We start from the raw sequence: 15,059 nt of genomic DNA on the forward strand, positions 1-15,059 counted from the left end.
TGTACCCCGCCTCTCGCCCCAAGACAGCTGGGATAAGCTTACCCTCACCTTAGTGATGATAAGCAATATATAGAAAATGGGTGGATAGTAAATTAAATAAAAAGAAAGTTTAAATAGTTAGAAAGTTCCTCACTGGCGGGGCCTTGAGGGTGCATGAGGTCTGCTCAAGGTCTTTAAGGCCCTGGATGCTGTGGGTGTGTCTTGGTTGACACACCCACATCAGGGGCTCAGATCAGGGGATGATGGATTGTTTATTAGTGTCTTTGTAAAGCCCTTTGAAGCCCTTCTGTGATTAAGGGCTATGGAAATGGAATTGACTTGACTTGACTTGACTTGACTTGACTTGACTTGACTTGACTTGACTTGCTTTGGCTTTGGCTTGACTTGACGGGACTTGACTTGACTTGACTTGACTTGACTTGACTTGCTTTGGCTTTGACTTGATTTGACGGGACTGACTTGACTTGACTTGACTGACCTGAAGGGACTGTCTTGACATGACTTCACTTGACATGACTTGACAGGACTGACTTGACTTGACGGGACTGACTTGCTTTGACTTGACTTGCTTTGAATTGACTTAACAGGACTGACTGCTGCTGAGATCTGGCCCAGCATTGGCCTTGCAGGTTGTTAGCATGTTGTATGAACTTGCTCATAACATGGCAGCTTGCAATTCTGGTCACCAATGATGTCGCCATGGTTACACACAATCTTAGCACATATAAATAGGGTCCCCCCCATGAAGACATATCCTGTCATATAACAGATGTTGGGGTTCTTTGCGAGACTGGAGACAAGGTTTCTAATCAAGTGGCCTGTTTTCAACTTTGTCACCATGGTGACAAAAAATGTTGCTTAAACGCCAACTTCCTACTAGCACGATCTTTCCAGTGAATAACATGTAGGCTTTTCTATATAATACAAATTATTAATTCATTCATTTTCTCCCGCTTATCCTCATGAGGGTTGCGGAGGTGCTTGAGCCTATCCCAGCTGTCTTCGGGAAAGAGGCGGGGTCCACCCTGGACTGGTTGCCAGCCAATCCCAGGGCACATATAGACAAACAACCATTCACACTCACATAAGGACAATTTGGAGTGGTCAATGAAGCTAGCATGTTTTTGGAATGTGGGAGGAAACCGGAGTACCCGGAGAAAACCCACGCATGCACAGGGAGAACATGCAAACTCCACACAGAGATTGCCGAGGGTGGAATTGAACTCCTGGCTAACCACTAGACCGCCATGCAGCCTAATAAAAATCAAGTATAAGTAATAATAGTTAGCTTTGCAGGCCCATAATTAGAAGCTTTATTCTTGAAACATGTTAGCATTGGCAAATCGCTTGATTAACTTGTTTACCAAATTTAAAAAAAACATCAAAATGGCCCCCACATGCTTTGAGTATGCGGCCCACGCTGGAGAAAGTTTGGCTTATGGAACCCCCCCCCCACCCCCCCTCTCCCGTGTGTGGCTCATCCTGCTTTTCCTATAGAAGGCAGCGTTTGAGAGGCCTTTTCAGACTGAAAAAGCAGTGGAGCAAAACCTCCCCTTTGTCAGCCCCAGCTACTGTGAACTCATGCAGGGCCAGCAGCCATCCAGGCTGCCAAGCACCGTTGGAGCCGAGGAGGCCCAGCAGTCGGGCCTGCCGGCTGCTTCCACGCCGCGTTTATCCATGCAGCATGGCGATAGTGAGGATTACAGCAGGAAGTGGTAGTAACAAGCCTCAACGCGGGTCTGTCAGAGAAACAGATATGTGTTTTGTGCTCATTAATTATAATGAGCACATTATTATTATAAACACATTATATATATATATATATATATATATATATATATATATATATATATATATATATACACCCCACATGTCCTCAGACGGGAATCTACTTGGGGAAAAACGAGAATCATTCATTCATAATCATCATCAAAATCATTCATATAGGAATTATCAATACAACCAATCAATATATCAAATGTAACAAAGCAACATGCTATATTAGCATGAATAGCAATGATTACCAAGAGTGGTATCAGTGAGGATTGATATTTTTCACATGACTTTGTATGTGTGATCTGTGTTGTTGATACTGCCATATTGATTATATATTATTATATTATTATATCATTTTGGAATTCATATAAAAATATTGCCTTGCTTTGCAAAAAACCTTTTGTCCGGTATTTTTCATATCAACACTAGCTCACAAAATCATTCACTGAAATGAAGTATTGGGATAAGTATGGGTCACGTACAATAAGGATGACATGTGGACTCTATGGTGTGTTCAATGACAGGGCCAATAAAGTAGGAAATCTTAAATGCTGTTGGTGAAACATAAAAACGTAAACATTGTGGCTGCTTTCTAACAGAATGTAATAATGATGCTAATCATAATAATATGAATGAGAATCATAAGAAAAATTAGAACCAATCAACTTCGGATTAGCATATAGCACCTATACCACAGAGCTGAGATGTATAGATATAATATCATAACCCACATTAAAACCATATTGGTTGTAAAGTTGTTGTTCATTTTTTACCATTTTATGTAGACCTAATTTTGGAAATCATATAAAAATATTGCCTTGCTTTGCTAAAACCTTTTGTCCTGTATTTTTCATATCAACACCAGCTCACATAATCATTCACTGAAATGAAGTATTGGGATTAATAAGGATGACTCTATGGTGTGTTCAATGACGGGGCAAATAGAGTAGGAAATCTTAAATGCTGTTGGTGAAACATAAAAACGTAAACATTGTGGCTGCTTTCTAACAGAATGTAATAATGATGCTAATCATAATCATAAGAAGAAGTAGAACCAATCAAGTTCGGATTAGCATATAGCACCTATACCACAGAGCTGAGATGTATAAATATAATATCATAACCCACATTGAAACCATATTGGTCCATCAAATGAATTTTCACAGCACAAACTTGTGTTGAAGTGACGGCCGCGTTGCCCTCAACCTTCCACTGTGACGCAGCAAGTGGAAGAGGAAGTGTCCCCTCACCTCTCCTCCATCCCTCCTCCCGCTCTGGGGAGCTTTTTGTGGGCAGACAGGAAGCCGACGCTCCCAGCTGACCTCTGCTTTGTCTGTGGGCTCATCTCACATCTGGGCAGCGACACAATGTCGCATTCAACCCGGCACAAAGCACAACGCTGATCTTCACAGTCAATCCCAAGCCTCAGGATGGAAAGCATATGAGACCATTTTGGCTGGTGGATGATGAGTCACCTGAACTCATCATCAGTTTGTTTCTGGTGGTAGATGCCTAAAACACACAGAAAGTATATTTCAAAGGATTTGTTGACATGCAAACTCATCCTCCAATCACCTTGAAGGTAAAAAGCTGCTGTCTTTTTCTTGGTTTTTCTGTCCTTTCTGGACTTACGGTGACAAAAAATGCATCAACTAGTTTTATACCATTACTAAACATTCAAAAATAATTTACATTTCAATAACACATTAATACAATACACAATTCATGAATACAATCAAGTGAAAAGTGTCAGAATAATAAATCTACATATGAGGTATAATACAAATACGTATATAAAAATGAATATATTCAATTAAAATAGTATTATATTTAATTAAAATATAAACAATAATCCTAACAATGAAATTAAAATTAAATAAAGTAATAATAAATAGTTAATAGTTTAAACAACAGGAATCAAAAGTAATAATAATAATAATAATAAAGCAATAATATAAATACACATATATAGTAAACATTTGGCATTAAATTCAAAGTACTAAATAATTGTATATAATATATACATTACATGTATACAAATTAATGCATTATTGGCATTTATTTATTACAATATTGGACAAAAGTTTTCATTTGGTTATGAATGAATTCATTCAAATCATTTTTATTACAAATATGACATCATAAGTATTATGTCTTATATACATTATACCAAATATCCACCAGTTCATAGATGAAATAAGACATAAATATCTTGAAATAAAAACAATAATGTCTGTATATGACACTGGATGTGCTGAGTTCAAAGGTCATTGTTAAAGGCTGCCATATGTGTTTTTTTTTTGTTTTTTTTTTTTTACAACAAAACAGAATGTCATTTTATAAAAAACTGCCCCCCACCCCCCACCCTTTGGACACTCTGGTGGGTGTCCTGGAGGGTGTCCAAACTTTTTCCAGCCAGGCCTGCTTCCATTGAATGACAGGAAGAGGGGGGGGGGGGGCTTTGATACATTTTGTACATGAAAGACGTTAAAGGCCAATAAGTGTAATATCTACTAGTAATATCTAATCATATATCTAATTCATGATGAATTTCTTTCTTCAAACACACGCACTTTCTCACGCAATGAAATATGCGCAAATGGAAGGCATGGAGGTGCAGTGGCGTAGCGAAAGGTGGTTTTAAAGAATCCAACTCCCCATCAACCCGCTTTATCCTATTATTATTATTATTATTAATGCTATTATTATTATTATGATTTCAAATTCAATGTGTTACTTTGAACGTTTTTATTTATTTCGTTTTTTGAATGGACTTTTTAGCTAAACATGTTTAAACTATACAGTAACAATATTTAATACAGTATTATTAATTTGAAGTCATTATCAATTCATAATTATGCAAAGTGCATATATTAAACAATGACTTTAAAAATACAATAAAATATACATCAATAATATCAATGCATATTTTCTTCCTTTTTGTGAATGAATATATTTTAATTTACATCATTGCATTGTATTTATTTTCATACTTGTACATACTTCATTTATATTATGTTTATTTTATTTTTGAAATCATGTATGATATGAAATCTTATTTATGTTGTGTGTATGAATGATTAATTGAATACGTGTTGTTTTTTGGAGCATGTATATAGTATGTACATTTAGACAGTTCCATTGTTCCATTGTGGTCTTTTGTCATTGTACGTTATATTTATTATACAGTAATAAACCCCTGCAATCCTATTCCAACATGTCAACTTGTCTTCGTCAGCTAAATATCCAAGTTTTGTTTCGATAAAAGTATCGAGAGAAAAGCAGTATTTTCCATGTTTTGGGGGGTTCACGTGAAGGTAGCACACGCACGCCTCTAGGGAATTCCGGTAACGTCACGTGACGTCCGTTTTGAGCCCCCATTGGTGGCAGGCACGTGTCCGACAGCGGCATAGTAGGCGGACTCTCAGCCAATCAGAAATAAGAAGGCAATGCCCAGTCAAAGTATTTCAGCATCGTCCGAATCCGAACACTTTAGTATTGAGAGCAGCGGAAATTGTGTGCGGGGGGGATCCGGAGAAATTAAAACCACAACTAATTAGCCAAATAATTACTGTAATTGGTGGTGGAAACGAACACAGATGCGATGAAATGATTTTTCTTCATCAAAAACCGCTGCGTTTTTGGACTAAATACCATCCAAGTAGTAAAAATCGTCTTTTTAAGCGGAGTGCTATTTTTCTTTTATCAACAGTCAAAACGTTTCATTCAATCGGATTTGACTAAAAAAAAAAAGCTTGTCACCGTCATGGAGGCTCAACGACGGCCAGACGAAGCTGGCGAAGAGTCCAACCGGGCCATCCTGCCTCTTTTGCAGCCACCTGGCAACCAGCAGTCCCACCGGATCACCAACTTCTACATTGACGACATTTTAAGACCGGATTTCGGCCGGAAGAGAAAAGGTGTGCCTCCGGTCCGGGAGGGGGACGACGCCAGAACAGACGAACCCAAGCCCGATAATCAAGATTTACAAGCGAATGATTTTTCGGACTCGTCCGATGAGAAGCATTCGGACGGCCGGAAAAGTGACCTGATCGGCGGCGACGTGGCGGAGACGATCCGGGGAGAGGAGCGTGGGCCCCCGGCCGGCGCTGCACCTGACGCCGGGAGACAGATGCTCTGGCCGGCCTGGGTTTATTGTACTCGCTACTCGGACCGCCCGTCCTCAGGTCAGTTATTCCTATACATATTTGCATAAACTAGAACGAATAAAAACAAACTTTTATTAACCCCCAGCCCGAAAAATTGACCCAAATTCCGCATATTATGTATAAATATTTTTATTTCGCTCCTTTTTAATAACCCCCTCCACTACTAATGTGGTAAATATGTCGTCTTATTGAAGTTTACTTTTAAAGCTGAGCTCATTATTACTCTTATTATTATTACTATTATTATTGTTCGTCTTCTTTTTCCACTTTTTTGTACTTTTTTTGTTTCATTGTATTGTTAGGCCAAAAAAAACCCAGCTGCGGGGCGCAGAGGGCCCCCGGTCTGCATTTTGCACCCCCTCTGATGTAACTAAACAATAGTGTGAAGAAAAAAGGCGCTAATATTGCATACAAAGAAAATAAGATTCCGCTTTCATTGCGTCATTTCAATCCAAACGTTTTAGGAAACTTTTACAACTCCACCAAAAATCTTACTAACATTTTCTCTTGCCCTTTAAAAAACGAGTTTAGACTTTGCCCCCCAACCCCCCCCCACCAACCCCCACCTTAATAGACAGGTAACACACCACAAAGCAATCATTGCACTTTGGTTACTAATATCATCTTCATTTATCATCCTTCATCTTTCATCCATCATATTTCATCCATTACTTTTAAACTTGTAAAGTACTACATTATCCCAGTAATGGCCGCACTTGGAGGTGAAAATGGTTTAAATATTAAAAAGTACATATAAACTACGCTGGGAAAAAGGTGTTTAAATAAGATGCATTAAAAAAAGAAACGATTTAAGAGGAAAAAATACCAAATGAAGTGAAGTTTAACGCCATTGTTCCCGCGACTCTTCTTTGTTAATATTTCATTAGCATATTTTTGACAAAGGAGGCAGCCTAAAAAGAAAGGACTTCGACGTGAATCCAAGAAAAGCAAGCGTTTAAAATTAAATATTTCACTTTTTTGTCGTAAATGTGTCCCTATACGACCTTTATGTGCTTTTTTAAAATCAATTTCATCTTTTTATTTATTTCACCTGAGCCGGATACATCCAAGCTACTTTAAAAGGGCAATTTCTGAAACGAAAGAAACATTTATGACGTTATTTATTTTGCTTGTTTTTGTACTTTTCTTTTGTGTGTGTGTGTGGGGGGGGGGGTGATAAGTCCTATTTTTATCAATGTACTTATGTCCCACAAAGTCTCAGATCAACACAAAGTACTATTTATTACACATGTTGTATCATTTTTTTTTGGGGGGGGGGCTTTGATGGAGAATCATTAAGGACTAATAAGACTAGAACGAGTATTGCGGTTTTAATGTTTAAGGTGCATGCACGTGCCGATAGTGTGCTAATTTTGCACTTTCAGTGCAAACTTTATACGCTACACACACACACACACACACACACACACTGCTCATACCGGAAGCCTCCAAATATAACCCATGACACTAAAAGAGGAGTTTGTCATCCAAAATGTTGTGGTTGCTATGGCAACAGAGAGGCAACGAGGCGCCTGGCTCCCCCCTCCTCCTCCTCCTCCTCCTCCATCCGTTCTGGCCCCACCCCCCATCTCCAAATGCAGGACTTTCTCCCCTTTTGAGTCGACGTGGAGCCTGTGTTCGGACTATAATAACCGATTCATAAATAAATACCCGGATATGCTTAGCATGTATTTCCTATAATATTCACCTATAAGCAAAATACTTCAATACTAACAGATTAGACTTGAAGGAAGAATGAAGGAACTACAAGGAGACACCTGATGCATGCTGGCCTCCAGGCAGGAAAGGTTCAGAGAAGAAGAAAATAGGGTAGAAAAGCAGGAAAACATACAATAACATGTTTACATGCAGAGGAAAATCGAATAAATAACTGTTCTAAATATCATCCAATTTAAAAGTTCTCTAATCAATGTATTTTTGGTGATAAATATAGTGGTGATATATGTATAAATATAGTTGATCTATTAAGTTGATCACTAAATCGATCACTAGCACTAAATCGATCAAAGACCGATTCCCCCATGCTTTTATTTTTGTGCCAGTGAAAGAATAGACCGTTTGAACACTTTGTGTAATAACGTATCAAATTAAAGAAGAAAATGGCCTTTTAATGCGGAAATTTTTTTTGTGGGACTAATTCCTCCTTCTCGACCCCCAAGGGCCCAGATCCCGTAAACCCAAAACGACTCGGACTCCGACGAAAGACGACAAGCGGCCCCGGACGGCCTTCACGGCGGAGCAACTCCATAGACTCCGAAACGAGTTCCAGAGCAACCGGTACCTGACCGAGCAGCGCAGGAAAAACCTGGCCCGGGATCTCGGCCTCAACGAATCTCAGATTAAAATTTGGTTCCAGAACAAAAGAGCAAAAATCAAGAAGGCCACCGTGGATAAAAACTCGCTGGCGGCGCAGCTGATGGCGCAAGGACTCTACAACCACGCAACCAAGGACGCAAAGTCAGACAGTGACAATTAAAAATACAATACTTCAACTACAGGCTATTTTGACATGTGTGTGTGTATGTGTGTGTGTGTGGAAGCGACATATCCTCAGGGCTTGACAGGCGATGCGTTCAAATGCCAGGGCAGAGAATAGGAATTTAAGTACATTGCCCAAAATGAACATGCTTGAATCCGTCGGTCGCCATCTTAATGACATTCAGACGAATTAAGCCAGAAGGATGCTAACACTATTGTTGTTTTGCTAAAGTGCTAACCGCGTCAGGGAGAGGAACAGGAAACAACAATCTGGCGCTAAGCTAGCCTGATTCACGCCAGTCATTGAGACAACTATGCTGAAGTCCAAAGAATTGACTTTTGTTGCATTTAGTGCAGCGTAAGGACTGTTTACCTTCAGGTCTGAGTGTTTATCTGTAAACCGAGCCTACTACAGCCTTCTAAGGGTGCCTAGATGTACACCAGGGGTGTCCAAAGTGCAGCCCGGGGGCCGTTTGTGGTCCCAAATGAAATGACTCTGTTATTAAGATGTATTGTTAGATATTTTCACCCCCCCAAGCAGTTCTACAAAAGTTGTTCATTGAATGTGGGGGGCGCTATTTGAAGTTTAATTGGTTGTGTGGGGTGGGGGGGTGTCCAAAATGTGGCCCGGTGGTCAAAAACTCCCTTAAAAAAAGAGCAAAAATATGAAATGTTGATGCAAATGAAAAAGAACTTCTTTTAGCCTTTGAAGAATATTTAACGTGGAACCACTTCCAAGGAAAATGAAAATTTTAGTGGACCCCCCCCTTTAAAACATCAGCAATAAAAAAAAGCTTCCAGGGAATATTTCCCTGACCTTATGGACCTATATGATCTCATGTAGGTCACTCACACAATAAATACACTCTATAGCCATACGGATGCAAGCTCTCCAAGGCCTTTTGTTGGGTCCATGTCATGAAGATCCAAGCCAAATGCTGGTCTTATTGTGACTCTTTGCTTTTTTTTTTTTTTGGCTGATTTGTCTTAAGTGTTGACGTACAAACACTTGCCTTAAAACGGTGTAAATAGATGCTTTTCTATTCGGCTATTGGGAATTTTCTTTCAAAACATAATAAAAAAATAGTCACTGATTCAGTCATTGGATTGTTTTTATTTATGCTTCATATGTAACGTTTATGATGGTGGGAGAATAATAAAAAAAACAGAAAGTGATGGTGTGGAGTTTATTTTATGCTACTTTGGGTTGATGAGTCAATGATGCCTGATATGAGGCAAATTTGAGGCAATTTGGAATGATCAAACATAAAAAAATCATTCATAAAAAATACTTTTTTACACTCTCTAGAGTTGAGTGTTCCTTCTATGTGAAAAATCACATCCCAGTTTGAAACTAGAGTCCAAATCCTTATTTAGAAAGCAAAGATAACATGATCGCTAGCATCAAATGTAACATGATTTGAGAAAAATCATGAAAACTCTCTCATATTGATTTACTTGCCTGCTGAAAATGTAACAAAAATACACACACACACACACACACGTCATTCTCCCTGTAATAGAATGTGTTAGAAAGGGAAAAAGGACTTTCTTTTCTTGAAGGCTTGTCGGAGGAAGTCAGGCCCAACGTTCCCTGACTGGATCAGTGACTTGCGGAAGAACAAAAGCTGGGGGAAGGTCCTCAGTGCGGACTCTCAACTGACATGAAAGCAACAGGAAATCACTTACTCACTTTCACACTTTCTCCACCATAAAAAATGTGAGTAATTGTTGTTAAAAAAAAAAAAAAGATAATTTTCTAAATATTTATTATCTTAAAAAGGACCTTTTCTACTTTTCTGACTTATGAATGTAGTTGGAATGTCGTATTGCCGTGTTCAACAATGCCGGACTTTCACATACTGATGTTAGCATGTGGACGTGAGCCCTGAAAGTGTGATGTCACAGTGAGCCGGACTTCCTGATTAGGTGTGCCCAGGTACAAACTGTAGTCTTGAAAGCCCCTGCTGTTTGTGTCAGATTTCACCGTTTTCACGGAGCAATGGCTTCCAGGATTTGTTTTTTTACGTTTTGAGGAAGACTAACTTGCCAAAAGAGGCCAGCATCAAGAAGAAGTGGTTGGAGTATCAGATTCCTGACCAGCAAGATAAAACTATGGACTGTTTTGGGACCTACGTTACCACTCTGAGTTCACGTTAAGTCAGGGGTCTCCATGATCTGCCAGAAGCACCCAACCCTTCAGTATCGACTTCTATACCCAGAAAAAATTAAAAAGTGGGGTTTGGCAGTCGTCTGGAAGTCCTCAGGAGCGTGACCAATCACAGTGGAGTAGGTGTGCCCGAAAGCTGGCCGTGAGAGGAATAAATTAAATGAAAACAGACCGTTTTGGAAAGCCGAGGAAATCCTGCTGGAATAGGTGCATATTGTGGAAGATCTAGAAAGCTTTCCTCACTGGTTATTGTGTGTAGCTGCTCTACAGGAGTCCATAACTTAATACAAACATTTCTACGGGTGGATCAATTATTCACATTGTTCCTGGAAGGTAACATCCAGAGGACATCCTGCTGGAATAGGTGCATATTGTGGAAGATCTAGAAAGCTTTCCTCACTGGTTATTGTGTGTAGCTGCTCTACAGGAGTCCATAACTCAATATAAACAATTCTATGGGTGGATCAATTATTCACCATGTTCCTGGAAGGTAACATTCGTATACACGTTTAATGTACTCCACCCCCGGCCCTCCTCTAGCTACGCCCACTCCGCTGGGATTGGTCACTCTCCCAAGCGCTCCCGAGGACTTCCAGATACGTAGCTACGCTTTAACTAACTGCATGAAACAACACTATGAAAAAAATGAACAATTTTATGTTCTATATGGTTCTAATTCGTCCGATAGGTTAGCGCGCAGGCTACACAGCTAGGAGACCCAAGTTCGATTCCCCCCTCGGGCATCTCTGTGTGGAGTTTGCATGTTTTCCCCGTCCATGCGTGGGTTTACTCCGGTTTCCTCCCACATTCTAAAAACATGCTAGGTTAATTAGCGACTCCAAATTGTCCATAGGTATGAATGTGAGTGTGAATGGTTGTTTGTCTATATGTGCCCTGTGATTGGCTGACCACCAGTTCAGGGTGTACATTTGGGATAGGCTCCTCGACCCTCGTGAGCATAAGCGGTAGAAATGAATGAATGAATGGTTCTAATTCCACTCGGACACTACATCATCGTCAACAGTGAATAGTTTCAGGTGCTGATGGATTCGAACATCAGTCGTCCTAAAAAAAGTGAACTTTGAAGTAGTTAAAAATTGGAATGCTGAACTATGAACGTGAACTATTCCTATTTACACCGTGGGAACTGAACTTTGAACTATAGTCCATGAGAACTATGAACTTGCACGACACCGGAGTCGTGACTACACACGGGTCACCTTGCCTCAGGCCGCCATTTGACTTGGGACACACAAGCAACAGGTCCGGTTCTGGCTTTTCCAACCTCTGCTCGAGTAAAAGGCAAAGGGCAAACAAACGAAAAGAAAATAAGCAAAGTACTGACATCCTCTGTGTCACGGACGACTAAAGACGAGGCATCCCTTCCCCCTACTGAGTCATTTACTTCTCTAAAACGCTACCTAGTCAAAGTGGCCATACGGAATGAAGGAGACGGGGCTTTGTGGCGGAAATATCATTACGGGCCTGAAAGCGGAGGAGGTGGAGAATGGGGGGGATGACATCAGAGCAATTTCACAGCCAGGCTTTGGATGAGCGGGCCAAGCCTGGCCTGGCTGCGCTACACTGATCAAAGCCTGCTAGCCGCCCCGAAAGCCAAGAGAGGGACACTTAGCTATGCTAATCTCCAGGACAAATATATTTTAATCTTGTTAGAATACAAGTTAATGCCACAGCTCAGTCACCAAACTTTATACTGCAAGGATACAAACATCACACTTTGTCTCAAAAACGACTTTCTCATGTTGGCTGGAAGACGACCCCAAAATCCAAAAAGAACCCGAAGAGGGGGGGGGGGACATTTTAGTTGTCATGTGATCAACCCAGGATGCGGCCTCCACAAAGTGCCTTGTATCAGAGAAGCCAATAAAGCTCCTTTTAAAGCAGTGGTCTCAAACATGCGGCCCGTGGGCCAAATGGGGCCCGCAGGACACTAGTTTGAGGCCCCCGCCTTGATATGAAATTTTAATGTTAAACGGAAAACCGTGGCCGGGATGGCGATTTTCAAATATGGACGTAGAGGTGGGCGGATCATCCCAATAGCAACAGTATCTGATCAATACTTTTTTAAATTTTGGTTCCTTTGTGTCAGACGTCTGTGTTTATTTTCACTAACATTCGTCTATAAAGTTAAGGAATCAGTCCTTGAACGCAGCAGGGCTTTGACACATTGAAATATATTTGCTTTTCTTTCATTATATTCAATGGAAAAGTAATATTTTAACATTGTATTCATATATTGCTGAATTGTTTAAAGTAAAAATTGTGTTGTTTTTTTTTTTTATTTTCATGCTCAACAAATTAAAAAGGCAAAATCAACAAATCATTTGAGGATCTCGACAAACGGGAAGTAAAAACTTTGTTATATTTACTTTACTTTGTATTTATGGCTCAATATCATGATGGAGAGGTAAACAACGAGCCAAATGTGGCCCGCAGGACACTAGTTTGAGGCCCCCCGCCTTGATATGAAAGTTTAATGTTAGTGCGGCCCGCGCAAGTTTTATATGGATGCTGTATGGTATCATGTACCCAGAAAAAATGATTACGTTTGATTAATGTTCATGTTAAAGGTTAAATAACTGTTAATAGTTATCCTCCCTATCCGTGCGGAAGTGGTAAGTTTTTGGCTATTTAAGTTTAAATAGTTGGCAATTTCACTACTGTGTTTTTGTGCAATGACAATAAAGGGAGTCTATGTCTATGTCTATGTCTTAAAGGAAATAACTTGAAGGCTACCGTTTAGGTCGCTAGCTCTCTAGTTTGCGAGTTAGCATGTGTCTCAAGACCCTGCAGTTGCGCAATATGTTGTAAATAAAAAGAGTATAAATGTGACTATAGTCGTGTTTTGTCATGTCTACAGGGCTCTAATAATGCTTTGTTCATTTTAATCTGAAAAAAATAATTTGTCTACCCACCAACTATATGTGGTTTCTTAAGTTTTTATTATTTGCCGTTTTATTATTATTATAATATTTATTTATTTATTACTGATTGATTGATTTTCTTTATTCTTGATTTGTTTATTTATTTTTCATCTTATTTTGTGTAGAAAAATAAAATAAGATATTTGAGAACAGTGGAATGTTTTATCAGAGCTTTTCTTCTAGAAAATCGGAACAAAAGCAAAGTTTATTAATTTTTCTGTTTTTAATAAATGCGTTTTTTGTTTTTTTTTTGAAAACCTGATGCGGCCCAGTCTCACCCAGACCCTAGCTTCAGTGGCCCCCAAGTAAATTGAGTTTGAGACCCCTGTTTTAAAGTTATTCAACAATTGTAGCGACGTAATAGTATATTACAAATATGCCGCCATGTTTACCGTCCATCCGCTTTCTATGCCTGGGGTCATAGGTCATGCTAGTGCTGGACCGGGAGCCAGCCAATGGCAGGGCATCTCCACCAACCTCCTCCACCCACATTCATATTCTAGCCAGTGTCAGGCTATGTTGGGAAGGTGCTGAAGGACACGAGTCCAAGTCCAGATGTGCCACAAAGCTAACAATAACATTGGTCATATTTGACAAAAACATGACTCCTGATATCCATGATTACATAACTCCATGTTTGTAGTCCCATCACATAGGCTAGAATGCAAAGATATACAAAAACATAATCTAATGTATTAATCTTATTTATTTACATTATACAACATCCATTTTTAGACATTAAATGTTTTTTAATTAATGTAAACCATTTTGGAATAATTCATTATTTTATTTTTCATGCAATTAAAAAAATTAAAATTAAATTAATAAATTATTAATAAATTATTATTATTATTATTATTATTATTCATTCGGTGCTGGAGCCTATCCCAGCTGTCTTCGGGTGAGAGGCGGGGTCCACCCTGGACTGGTGGCCAGCCAATCACAGGGCACGTATAGACAAACAACCATTCACACTCATTATTATTATTATTATTATTAATAAAATAATTATTAAAATGTGTATTAGTTTTAATGTTTGTTAATTATCCAAAATACAGTAAATACTGTATTTATTCATTTTTAATAGTTATTTGAAGCATATTTTGGAAACAAGTAATTATGAAATAGTTGGTTATTGATTATGTCGGCTAAATCTCGGCTAAAATGCACACGTACATAATATAAACATGGAAAACATAAAAAATTTATTCATTTTTACATTTGTTATTCAATATTATATGTTATTCAATATACATATTTTTGTTGTAAATGATTGACTTAATATCTTTGAAATAATTCCTCATTTAAAAATAAATTATGAATGAAATATATAGACTCCGTAGGCCAAGATGCATATAGAAAATGACACAAAAAGTTAATTAACATAGATATTAAGTACAAATTATTTTTGTAACATTTCTTATTTTAGAACAAATATATTTGTATTCATTAATTTTTGGTGAAGATTTCCTTTTAACGATATATTTAGTGAAGTCATTT

The 15,059-nt window shown here is 38.8% G+C and overlaps 1 protein-coding gene across 1 annotated transcript; it reads left to right on the forward strand.

Annotated features, from left to right (window-relative positions):
• The first annotated feature begins 5,265 nt into the window (after nucleotides 1–5,265).
• On the forward strand, nucleotides 5,266–10,151 carry LOC131127383 (homeobox protein engrailed-2b). Its single transcript, XM_058069473.2, has 2 exons — nucleotides 5,266–5,963; nucleotides 8,126–10,151. Exons 1-2 carry the CDS (start codon nucleotides 5,543–5,545, stop codon nucleotides 8,440–8,442), a joined length of 738 nt encoding a protein of 245 aa, XP_057925456.2. The 5' UTR covers nucleotides 5,266–5,542; the 3' UTR covers nucleotides 8,443–10,151.
• The last annotated feature ends 4,908 nt before the right edge of the window (nucleotides 10,152–15,059 follow it).

This window comes from Doryrhamphus excisus, linkage group LG11 (genome assembly GCF_037039965.1).
Source record: "Doryrhamphus excisus strain RoL-2023G ecotype Guam linkage group LG11, RoL_Dexc_Guam_v1.1, whole genome shotgun sequence".
Taxonomy (NCBI): Eukaryota; Metazoa; Chordata; class Actinopteri; order Syngnathiformes; family Syngnathidae; genus Doryrhamphus; species Doryrhamphus excisus.